This window comes from Arvicola amphibius, chromosome 3 (genome assembly GCF_903992535.2).
Source record: "Arvicola amphibius chromosome 3, mArvAmp1.2, whole genome shotgun sequence".
NCBI classification, from domain to species: Eukaryota; Metazoa; Chordata; class Mammalia; order Rodentia; family Cricetidae; genus Arvicola; species Arvicola amphibius.
Window position 1 is genome coordinate 189,345,678 of NC_052049.1, and position 12,529 is coordinate 189,358,206.

General features: G+C 37.1%; 1 protein-coding gene across 2 annotated transcripts; it reads left to right on the forward strand.

Moving 5' to 3' along the window:
• The first annotated feature begins 2,368 nt into the window (after positions 1-2,368).
• Positions 2,369-12,136, forward strand: LOC119809679 (probable C-C chemokine receptor type 3). Of its 2 annotated transcripts, none has more exons than XM_038322685.1 (2): positions 2,369-2,652; positions 9,188-12,136. In XM_038322685.1, exon 2 carries the CDS (start codon positions 9,198-9,200, stop codon positions 10,275-10,277), a length of 1,080 nt encoding a protein of 359 aa, XP_038178613.1. In that variant the 5' UTR covers positions 2,369-2,652; positions 9,188-9,197; the 3' UTR covers positions 10,278-12,136. The 2 variants fall into 2 exon arrangements, with proteins under 2 accessions (XP_038178613.1, XP_038178614.1); XM_038322686.1 differs by lacking the exon at positions 2,369-2,652 and adding an exon at positions 2,660-2,777.
• Positions 12,137-12,529: the final 393 nt, after the last annotated feature.

Genomic DNA, 12,529 nt, shown 5'->3' on the forward strand with positions numbered 1-12,529 from the left:
ACATACACAAGAATGTGCATAATCACCCCCTACATCTTGTGTGCGTACACACACACACACACACACACACACACACACACACACACACAGATGATGGGTTCTGAGTCCAGTCATCCAGTAGTAAAGTATAAGCTCTTATTGCTATAAACTGAAGTTCCCAGAAAAGAAGCCATACTTACCTTAAAGGTTCTATCTACAAGACTGATTGGTTAGAATTTCATAATTGTAGAGAGTTAGAATGTTTCAGATCTAGAGTCATATCACCTTGACTCATCTTTAGTCCCCTTAATATTAATTAATTGCCCATCTCTGTGTCTGACATAATATTCTTATGACTATCAGGTGAGAAACATTTTGGACTTTATTGACAGATCACTAGATCCACCAGCCTATAAACACCTGAGACCTATAGTGGAGTTTTTCCCACTTTACTGTAAGCTGCCTCTGTGACATTCCCACCAAAATATTCCACTTGGGACTTAATTTTGTTCTCTAGCTATAAAAGCCTCATTAAATCATTTGCTCTCTGGAACACGTTATTTAGGAAAACCTGAACCGATGAACCTGGGCCATGGTCGCTCATATTTGTCTGCAGAATAAATTATAGACAAGTCCCTTAGATAAGAATTGTGTTTTACATTGAAGTAGTCACAACTGGAAAGCCATTTAGCCAGTGTGAATAAGCTGTATAAAATACACTAAAGATGAAAACAGTGTATTATTAGTCAGGGTTCTCTAGAGATGCAAACCCTTAGGATTGAATCAGTTTATGTTAAAATAGTATCAGTTGTCTCAACTGAGAGTGCTTTGAACCTTGTAGTTTCTCAGTCCATGAGGCTTTAAGCAGGTCCTGGAGAGCTGCTGGTCCTTAGTCAATAATGGAAGCCTGGGAATCCTGAGTCTGATATCAGTAAAAGAACCCACAGCTGTTAGAGTAGTTCAACGGTGCTGTCTCAATACGGGAGATATCATCAACCTGTTAGCTGCTCAGTCCACAAGCCTCACTCTGGCACCAAAACCCGGAAGGTTCCTGGAGAGCCACTGGCCCTTAGTCCATGAGGGAAGCCTGAGAAAGCTGGTCCTAATATGAGCAGCAGCAACAGGGTAAATAACTTCAGCAGAAAGAAAGGAAAGCAAAAAAAAAGGGGGGCAAATAATATGGCTTCTTCCATGCTCTTTTAACATATCTGAGCTGCTACCAGGAGGTTTCAGCACACTTTGGGTTCATCTTCCCACATCAATTAAGGAAATAAGAACACTTTTTCAACTGACACACCCTACTCAGTGATTCTAGTTTCTGGAAAGTTTATGTTAAAAGAAACTATCACAAATAGTTAAATATCTGTCTAGCTATTATTTAATACTATTTGTATATCTTGGTATTTTATTAGATGTTGGTCCCCTAGTTATGGTTTGAATCTGAAATGTCCCTCACAGGCTTATTTCCCTGAGCACTTGGTCTTTAGCTAGTGGTGTTGCTTTAGGAGGTTGTGGGGTCTTTGGGGACTAGGTGATGGCTAGGGGTAGATCTGGAAGGTCACATCTCTCTCTAGCTCCAGCTCCAGCTTTGTCTCCTGTAAATGTAAATTCTGCCATGCCTTCTCCACTATGAGACAGAAGAAATCCTTCATCTCTTAAGAGGTTTCTGTCAGGTATTTTATCACACAGATAAGAGAAGTCTAAAACACCCAACAACTCACTAGCTACCTTATAGTAAAATTAAGTTCTCTTATTTCTAGTCTCTTTCTTCCTCTTTGTTCCTCTTTCTTTCCCCTCCCTTTATGCATATCTAATAATCCCTTGGTGAATTATTGACCTGTCCAATTAGTCAGTATCAGAGATTGTACCAAACAGTTGGAACTATTTCCATCAATATTAGATGAGTGTGTCTGGTGTCCAGCATCTCACTAGGTCCCTAGGGATATCAAAACATAGGGAAGATATATTCCCTGCCCTGGGAAGCTATGTCAGAGTGGAATTCAACCTAAACTTTACATTGGTTGAACTCTGCACTTTACATAGAAACTACTATGTTTTTCTTAATTGACTTCATGTCAGTTTTAGGAAAGAAATGTCTGTTGCAATTATAGAGGGGAAAACTAGGGTCCAGCAAGGCTGGACTCAGTGATTGCCCTGAGGTCATGCAACTATGCAACCACAGCTGAAATGTAAGCTTATGTATTCATGAACTGTCAAAACCTTCGCTGATATGCTTGTCATCATCTTCAGTTGGGCAAATTTGCTGTTCTCATCTTTTCCTTAAGGGGAAATTCACATATCATTTTTCTGCCAGCCTGACCATAGGTCAACGCAATAATTAATGGGTAGTTGTCACCCCCACCTCACATCAAAAATGAGCAATGCCAAATGGGTAAAGAGCCTGCAAGATAGCTGCTGAATGTCAGCAATATCCATCCCCAGATAACTCAACTGAGAACTGAGTATGCGCACTAAATAACAAAAAGGAAGAACTGTAACAAGTTGATATCTTTCTGAAAACTTGCAAAACCTGAGAAGCTAGCCTGTTTAAAACAGGAAGCTGTGTTGTTTACTACCTGACTGGTGTATGTGATCGAACGTTATCTCCGTTTTATCATCAGTGAGACCTAAGCTACTACTGGACTCATAAAAGGCTTAGCAGAAAATCATCAGGTATTGTTTCTACTCTTTGTTCTCTTCTGGACAAGAAATACTGAAATTTGATAACCGTTTCATTAGAAGATGTTTTCATGTAGGTTGTCAGAGCTCTAGAAGGAAAAACGGATATATTAGTCCAGGTAGGTGCAAGAAATGGGTTCCAGAAGCCCTCTTGCATCCAAGAGGGTGGTGTAAAGTGATTTAAAGGTAACGTGAGGTAGAGTGAAAAAAGATTTTGCAATATACTTCCATTTTCTTCTTGCTCCCCCCTTTTCTATCCTTCAATCTCCCACCTATACTATGGCACTTTTATCCGTTGTGTTCATCTGAACATGAACTTTATGACCACTCACGCTACCTTATTTGTTACCAGCCTGTACTTCTTATAAATTATAAACCATAGAGAATGGCCTCATTCCCAAACTGTTACACCTAGTAGTTAGTGTTTATTGATACTGACTTGTAAGATCATCATAAAAATATAATCTATTGTGTGGATGCATGTGTATTAGCATGTAATATATTTATGTATTTGTGTGTATAGAAAGTAATTTTGTATTTAAATTCATAGTTAAAGTTTTCATTGAAAATTCACTCTAAGGCTTCTAGATGGATTGGTTGATGATTGCCTCAGTGTCTTCTTGCTGTGTAGATCAGGTTGGCTGGCTGTTGTTTGTAGATCTTTGTAAGAGGGCAGAGACAAAAAAAATCTCATTTAACTTTCTGAAAAACCCAATTTGGCTGAGGTTAGAAGTTAAATGGCTTTGGTGAGTGCTTTGAGAGAGGGTAATGACTTTCAGTACACAAGTAGATTGGAACTAGAGCAGTGGTTTCAACCTGTGGGTTGCAATCCTTTTGGGAATTGTGTATCAGATATCCTGCATATCAGATATTTATATTACAACAGGATTTGTAGATACTTAAAGATATTTACATTCATAACAGTAGAAAAATTACAGTTATGAAGTAGCAAATAATCTTATGGTTCAGGTCTCAACATGAGGGACTGTATGAAAGGGTGACAACATTAGCAAGGTTGAGAACCACTGGGCTAGCGGATCATCTTACCCCTTTCAGAAGATGATAATGGTTACACTGAAACCTGCCACTGAGTAATTTCTCCTGGCATAAGAAATGTGGGTACTCTATGACTCAATAAGAAAGGAGAAAATATACTCAGTAGAATATACTAAGAACAGTCAATGCACAGGAAAGGAAATATAGTTATTAATAATTACAGTTTAAAAATCCCTCAGTAATTAATGAAATGGTAATTACAACAATAAGACAACTCTATATCCACTTAGTGGGCTCAGTAATTTATTTTAGTTCTTTTCTATGTTAGTAGATGCTTTTTAAAACTGGAACCACCATCTACACTGCTATGAATTTATAATTGTCATGTTTCCTGGAAGCAATTTGGCAAAAAGCATCAAGAGTTTTGGAAACATTAATATTAGAGTTTGAAAATGTGCCTTGTGTATATAGCTTAGGGAAATAAGTTTTAAAACAGACAGAGATGTTTGTTGCTGCATTGTTTATAAAAGGGCAAATTGGGAACAATTTCTTTCAGCAATAGAGCTAGTTCCAGGACAGGCTCCAAAGCTACAGAAACCTTGTCTTGAAAAAACAAAAACAAACAAACAAAAAAAGAAAAAAGATTATGATTAATTAATCATGAAGATTTACCCACTATGTTGACACCACTAAAATTATATTTTAAATTATTTCAAATCACAAGAGATCAGCATGTTGAATCTAAGTAACAGAAGACATTATCTCATGCAATATAATTGCACAAGGCAATATAATTGTGCTGTCAATTATAATGTGCATGGCACATAGAGTGTTTCTTAGTATGCTTACTAGAAACACTTGGGCTTAGCAAGCAAAATATACTGGCAATGTTGGCCATACTGATCACATTAATTTGGCAGTACTGATATCTTTTCCCTATAAGAACAAATTCTTCATGACCATCTTGTTCACCTAAATAACATCAGTCTGTATCAAAGCTATCAGCTATATTTGAAACCCCTGCTATTAAAAGACAATGGCCAACTTTAATCTTTAAGGAATGATGTTGGTAAAAGTCCCTGGCAGGTGCCTTCGTGAAGCCAAGTCACTCAAGATGAACTGATTACACTTTGAAATTTAGAATACTTGACTGGATAGGATCCAGGTCTCTGGAGCAATATGTAGTCATCTATCTAACTCAAATTACAATTGAAAATTCCAGAACAAATCTGCGAAGTTATGTAGTGAAAAAGACTTGTCTCTTATAGCAGAGATAATTTGAATTTCTTAAATAACAAAGACGTTGAGAAAATCAACATGAGACAGAAAATAATTTTATTGAGACATAAAATCTTTTTTACTGTTAAAGGAAAAAGAAGAAACTTACGAAGTAACTCAGAATGGCTGTTATAAACTACATAGGAATTTATTGAAATGTATAGACTGAGAACCTGGTTAATTTTGGTGTGTGATATTTATTTGCAAGATTTTTATAATAAAATTTATAAAATAAAGAAGAAGCAAACCTTTTAATATTACTTTTTGAGCCAGGCAGCAGTGGCACATGCCTTTAACCTCAGCACTGGGGAGGCAGAGGTCAGTGGAGTCTCTGTGAGTTCGAGGCCAGTGTGGTTTACAGAGTGAGTTCCAGGAAAGAAGATAAATCCATTAAAATCCTTAAAATCTTTGAGGTTGCAACATATTTTATAGGACTGGAGATATGGCTCAGCATTTATTAGTGCTTGTTGCTCTTGCAGAAGACCTGTGTTTGGTTCCCAGCATCCTTGTGACAGGTCACCACTACCTGTAACTGTAGTTTCAGGGACCCTCATGTCCTCTTCTGACCTCCTCAGGTTCATGTACATATACAGTACACATAAACTCATGAAAGTGCACACACATATAAAATGATAACACATAAGTTTGTATGAAAAGGGAAAATGGATCTTGTGAATTTTCATATGCATGTGCACATGATTGTTACATCTGAGGCATGTTTACACTTTTTGTTGTTTACATGGCAGATGTAGGTGAGTGCCGTGCACATAAACTAAAACTGTCAAAGGACCTCAAACACTTTATAATTCATGTGACTTAAATAAAAAAATACATTTGACTACTAAATTTGCAGGTAAGAAAAAAAAACTAAAGATATCCTTAAATTATTAGCATATATTTTGACTAGGCTAATAGGCCAGTCTGGATTGAATGAATTTACCTATTAGATATTTAACTTAAAATGTGTATTATTTTCCATATATCAAGTATATCAACTTTTGGAGTTCTCCATTGGTGAAGAAATAAGTTAAAATACTGGCTATATTTGCATACTCTGTTTGCATGAAAAGTCTAAAATAGTTGTTAAAAGTAAATAAACTAGATAAATTTAAATGTAAAGGTTTTTAAATGTACTTTTCATGTAATTTAAAATGAATTTATGAAACAGGAGTTATTTTTAAGTAAGTTAAGATACAAAGTCATCATTCCTAAATATGACTTATAAATTCTACCAAAAGAACATATATCTGGGTCTATTAATAAATATGGCTGATTATAGTACTAAATTATTGATATATGGCACACAGTTTAAAATTACTTTCTTCCTGTACTTTTATTATAAATTGGGATTATTAAAAACTTAAAATTCATCTTAATATAAGAATTTCCACATGCAAAAGTTTAAAAATGTGACTTTAATGGAAATGTAGTTTTTAATGGTTATGAAATATGTTCTTTTATTTAAAGATAATTTTGTCTACTTTGGAGATTTCTTAAAGCATTACTTCAAAACTTAAAATTAGGGAAAGAAAACAATTCAGAGGGGAATCAATAAATAATTAAGAAAATACAAAAATTAACGCACAAGAGAATATATTTTAGATGAGAACATTTCTTTGCAAAGTAAAAAAATACATAAATTAATTTTAAGATAATAGTTTGATCTAAAGAATAATTTAAAAGAACATATGACAAAACCATGGGTTCAAAAAACTAAACAGTGTCTTTAAAAGATTGTAATTTGTAGGCCCCGGAATTTTTCGTTGTGTCCCTGGTGTCTGGGACACAACTTACTCCAAAACTTACTTTGCTCAGATATTGTCACCTCTCAACTAAAAGACCCATCTTTGAGGCTTCAGACACAGATATGATTGGACAGGAAAGATGAAAAAGCAAGTCGATTTCGTGGCAGTTTCCTTTTCAGTCTTCCAGGTAATACCTAAATAAGAAAGAGGCCTTTTCCTAGGAAGAGTTTTTGTCTCCCAGTGTGAGTCCCATCAATTATCAGTAAATCTGGGGCCAAATCACTATTCACCCAGCAAGCAGGTTTATTGGAAGACAATCAAGAGAAGTAAGTCAGGTGACCATCTCAACTTATTCACGCCCTCACACTTTTCCCTTCCTCTTAGCCAGAGGAAGGTTAGTGGGACTCTTTGTGAGTAAAAGCAGCATGGATTGTCATTCATGAGATTTCTGCTTGTCTGCTTTTTTTTTTCTTTTCTGCTGGAGTCTGTAGGAAGGCAGGCACTGGTCCTCCAGCTCCTGATCTAAAAAATAAGTTATTTTAGTTTTTTTTGTTTTTTATTTTTAATAATTTTTATTACTTTATCAATAGTACCATTCAAAATTTCCACTTCCTCCCCTCCTCCCACTTCCCTCTCATTCCCCCCCCTCCAGTCCTGAGAGAGGGCAAGGTACCCTGCCCTGTGGGAAGTCCAAGGCCCCCCCCCTCCATCCAGGCTTAGGAAGCTATACATCCAAATAGAATAGGATCCCAAAAAGCCAGTACATGCAGTAGAGACAAATCCCAGTGCCATTATCTCTGGCTTCTCAGTCTGCCCCAATTGTCAGCCACATTCAGAGGGTCCAGTTTGATCCCATGCTTGTTCAGTCCCCATCCAGCTACATTTGATGAGCTCCCATTAGTCAGGCACACTGTTTCAGTGGGTGAACCAACCCCTCACAGTCCTACTTCCTTGCTGGTCTTCTCCCTCTTGCTCTTCAACTGGACCTTGGGAGCTCAGTCCTGTGCTCTGATGTGGGTCTCTGTAGAAAGTGTGGCACATATACACATTAGAGTACTACTCAGTGGAAAAACAAAACAAAACAAAAAACAAACAAACAAACAATGACATCTTGAATTTTGCATGCAAATGGATGGAAATAGAAAACACTATCCTGAGTGAGATAACTCAGATCCCAAACTATGAATATGGTATGTACTCTCTCATTAGTGGATTCTAGCCATAAACAAAGGTCATTGAGCCTATAGTTCATGATCCCAGAGAAGCTAAGTAATAAGGTGAACCCAAAGGGAAATATATATTGATCCACCTGGAAATTGGAAGCAGACAAGATTGCCAGGCAAGAGTTGGGAGCATGGGAGTGGGGGTGGGGTGGAGGAAGGGGAGACAGGGAGAGAGAAGAGAGAAGGGAAGGATAGGGGAGAGCTTGGGGGAGTGGGATGGATGAGATGGAGGAAGGGCGGATATGGGAGCAGGGAAGAAGATATCTTAATTAAGGGATCCATTTAAGGGTTGGCAAGAGGTTTGGCTCTGGAGGGGTTCCCAGGAGTCCATGGGATGTCCCCGGCTAGGACCCTGGGCAGTGGAGGAGAGGGTGCCTGAACTGGCCTTGTTCCGTAGTCAGACTGATGACTATCTTGAATATCACCATAGAACCTTCGTCTCGTGACGGATGGAGATAAGATGTTTTAGACAATCCCCTTCCTATACCCACTAGCTCACCATCTCTTTAGTGAAAGAGAAGGTCTTGGAATATCATTGCTTCCCTTAATACCACCAGGAGCCAGAGAAAAGAGAGCCACTGAGGAAAATGATGCTTAAAATTATACTTATTTCAATGCTCAAAAATCATAATAAGAATAGCTAAATCATCAATAGCTAAATTTAAATGACTATATTAAATTGCTGACAAGAGGATTGCATATATAATATATATTACATATATATTATGTAATATGGTGAGAAACTAAAACTCTGTCAAACTTTTATACTTCTTTATTAGAAAATTTCAGATAAATAACTGTTTCAGTAAGCACCAGTTTCCCCATTAAGTGTTTTGGGCATGTTAATCAAAGGACCCAAGAAAAGAGGTTATCATAAGTAATACCATAAACATTTTTCAATTTATCTGAAGATAGTGATTTTGAAAGTCATTATATATAAAATAAAAATTCTAAAATGTGTTATAATAACAATTTCATGTATGAATGGGTCATATCATTATTATTCCTATCATTCCTCAGTTCAAAACTTTGAACTTCCTCCTTCAATTACTTTCAGAAATTAATATTTCCTATTCTTTACCACCAGCCACAGCATTTCTGTTTCTTTTTCTATCATGAATCATGATGACTTTGAGAACTGCAGAATATCTCCTCCTGATCCCTACTCAGATCGTTTCAGATATATCTTTTAAAGTACATACTAAACAAGTTTTAACATGAGTTTCTTCATTGAATAATCAACTGGTATGTTTCACACAGTTATTTTTAATTTTTTTTCTATTACAGAGACAAGTGAATGGCATTCCACTTAAATGAAATCATGAACATGGATGAAAGCTTTGCAACCACACCCTATGATTATGAGTTGGCAACGCCCTGTGAAAAAATTAGCATCAAAAAGCTGGGGTCATGGCTCCTACCTCCACTGTACTCCCTGGTATTCATCATTGGCCTCCTGGGCAACATGGTGGTTGTGTTGATCCTCATAAAGTACAGGAAGCTCCAAATTATGGCTAATATCTACCTGCTCAACTTGGCAATTTCTGACCTACTCTTTCTCTTCACCGTTCCATTCTGGATTCACTATGTTATGTGGAATGAATGGGGTTTTGGCCATCACATGTGTAAAGTGATCTCTGGGTTTTATTACCTTGCCTTGTATAGTGAGATCTTTTTCATCATCCTGCTGACAATTGATAGGTACCTGGCCATTGTTCATGCTGTGTTTGCCCTGAGAACCCGGACTGTGACTTTTGCTACCATCACCAGCATCATCACCTGGGGACTGGCAGGGCTGGCCGCATTCCCTGAATTTATCTTCTATGAGTCCCAAGACAAAGCTGGAGATCATTTCTGTGGTCCTCATTACCCAGAGGGTGAAGAAGACAGCTGGAAGCGTTTCCATGCTCTGAGAATGAATATCTTTGGTCTAGCTCTTCCTCTCCTCATTATGGTTATCTGCTACTCAGGAATCATTAAAACTCTGTTGAGATGCCCCAATAAAAAAAAGCACAAGGCCATCCGGCTTATTTTTGTTGTCATGATAGTCTTTTTTATTTTTTGGACCCCGTACAACCTGGTTCTTCTTCTCTCTGCTTTTCACAGCACATTTTTGGAGAACAGCTGTCAACAGAGCAAACACCTGGACCTGGCCAAGCAGGTGACTGAGGTGATTGCCTACACCCACTGCTGTATCAACCCAATCATCTATGCCTTTGTTGGTGAGAGGTTCCGGAAACACCTTCGGCTTTTTTTCCACCGACACGTGGCAATCTACCTGGGGAAATATATTCCATTCCTTCCTGGTGAGAAAATGGAAAGAACCAGTTCTATTTCCCCATCAACTGGGGAGCAAGAAATCTCTGTGGTGTTTTAGTTGGGCAGAGAAAATTTGCCCAGATTATACGAACTGGGGAATGAAGCAAACACATAAAGTCAATTACAATGATCTCTAATTCAGTCATTTGTACTGTTCATGTAGCACTGATGATCTCAAAGACCTTAAAACACACATAGTGACTTCAGTGTATCTTCATGTTCTGTGGTCATTACCAGAGGTCATGTGCTGGCCATTTGACAATTCAAACGTGAAAACAATAGCTATTCTTTAGTCTTTGAAGAGTCGCATATACTCTGATTCACATAAGTGTTAAATACTCTATTCAGCATCAGTAGGTAGGTTTTAAAAAATTAAAACTTCTACTTCACCCATCTTTTAACATCAGTGAAATGTTTCACAAAATGCATTTACTTCATTTCCTAATATAAGTAGTTCCTTTTTCTCTTGAATGATTTTCCTCTTAGTTATCATTATTATTTGTGTAAGGACAATTACTCTTGCAGGAGACTGGATGTCATATCTTGTTTAATTATTCTTAAAAGTCAAATGAATTCTTATTCATGTCAAGTGACTGGGAACATTCTGGAAGGAACACATTGTCCTCCTAAATGCCAATTTCACATTGGAGCCATATGTATTGAGGAGTCCAGGTGTGGTACTCTAGTTCAATTCCTCTAAACTTAACATCATAAGTATCTGGAGGGTATTTTAATCCTTAGATATATAATTCCAATTGTAGAAGAAAAGTAGAGATTTGGAGATAGGCATCAAGAGTAATAGATAAATTAAGTTGGAAGAAAAATCCTTTTTCATCTGGCCTCACATACCAAAAAGATCAAATACAAGAAAAGTTCATGATATTACACAGGGGAAAGTTGGTGTTATGCAAATAATCTATGAATGATCAGAATTCAGATGGTACAGTGCTTTTGAATGTCTGTCCTTTTTTCCAGATCATTAGTCCTCTATAGATCTCAGGAATATCTTTTTATCTTTTATCTATCTATTACTATCATTATCTATATGTTCCTGGTCAGATTCATTATTCTGGCATAGAAGACTCTAGAAATCTCAGGAGGTGTTCTTTGGATTCATATGTACACTCATAACAACACCCCAGAGCTTATGATTCATGTTTGAAGAGAAACCTGAGCATCAACAACAGGTTCCCAGGTGATTGCCATGATAATTGTCACATAACCACATTTTTAGAATTGTTGTAACTATGATGCTTTCAGAGATGTGACAACTGTCCTGAGGATTTCACAAGTGCTATGGGAGGGATATATGGGCCCTTTACATGGTTATCTGCCATAATGATTAGCCTATATGATATGCTAGTCCATCTGAAACTCGGTAGTGTAGTACAAACTTCTAGCCTATTAGTTTTATTCAGTTGAGCTTTGCTTGAGTGTCTGTATTTAGCACCCTGAACTAGAAACAGTTAGAGACACAAAAATGAGTGAGAAAGAAAAACAGTGTGAATATGGCTCAGGTCTCTTTCTCTCATTCCTTTCTTCCATTTATAGCTTTTTGGGAAAGTAATTTTATGGTTTTTCTTAACTTGTACTTGTAATATGACACTTTTCTACTGGGTGTAATTTCATAGTTATTTTGAAGTAGATTGCTCAACAGTGATGCTACTGGAGCTACTGATACTCCATCATAGGAAGGAATCTACAGTCACAAGACATTACTCTCTCTTGCTCCAACTTGCACATGGTCTTGGGAGATGCTAAATATAAATAATTATGGAGTTCTGTGAGGTCATCGTCCAGGATGAAATGAAACTTTGTGATGATGTAGCTGTTTGGGATAACCCTCACTCTTTAAAGTGTCCTCTCAATAATGCTCTATAAGTATGCTCAATAAACTCATTAATTTGCTAATCTGAACGTTGGTGGAATCATTTATTCGCTCTATGATTTGGTCCCTGTCTGGGGTAACTACATGTTTGTTCAAGAAAAATTAGTGCAACAATATGTTATTTTCTAAAGGAGATGTATACAATATGACATAACCCTATTAGTTGTTCACCTAACACCTCTATATTAAGTTACAGGGATGGGATGTTAAAAAAATGTTTTGGGTTAAGTAAGGAATCCAGTGTGTATGAAAAAGCATCAACCCGGACCTCAATAGACCTCAGTCAAGTAGGATAAATAAGATAGGAACAAAGTAATCTATGCAAAGGGGTAGACACTTGGTGCTATGCCTAGGTCAGAAAGGGACAGATCATTTTTGGTTGTAACTTGAGTAAAGAATGACTTCATGGAAGAAGGAACTTC

Coding starts and splice junctions, on each gene's coding strand:
- LOC119809679 (XM_038322685.1), top strand. CDS start 9,198: ATGGCATTCCACTTAAATGAAATCATGAACATGGATGAAAGCTTTGCA.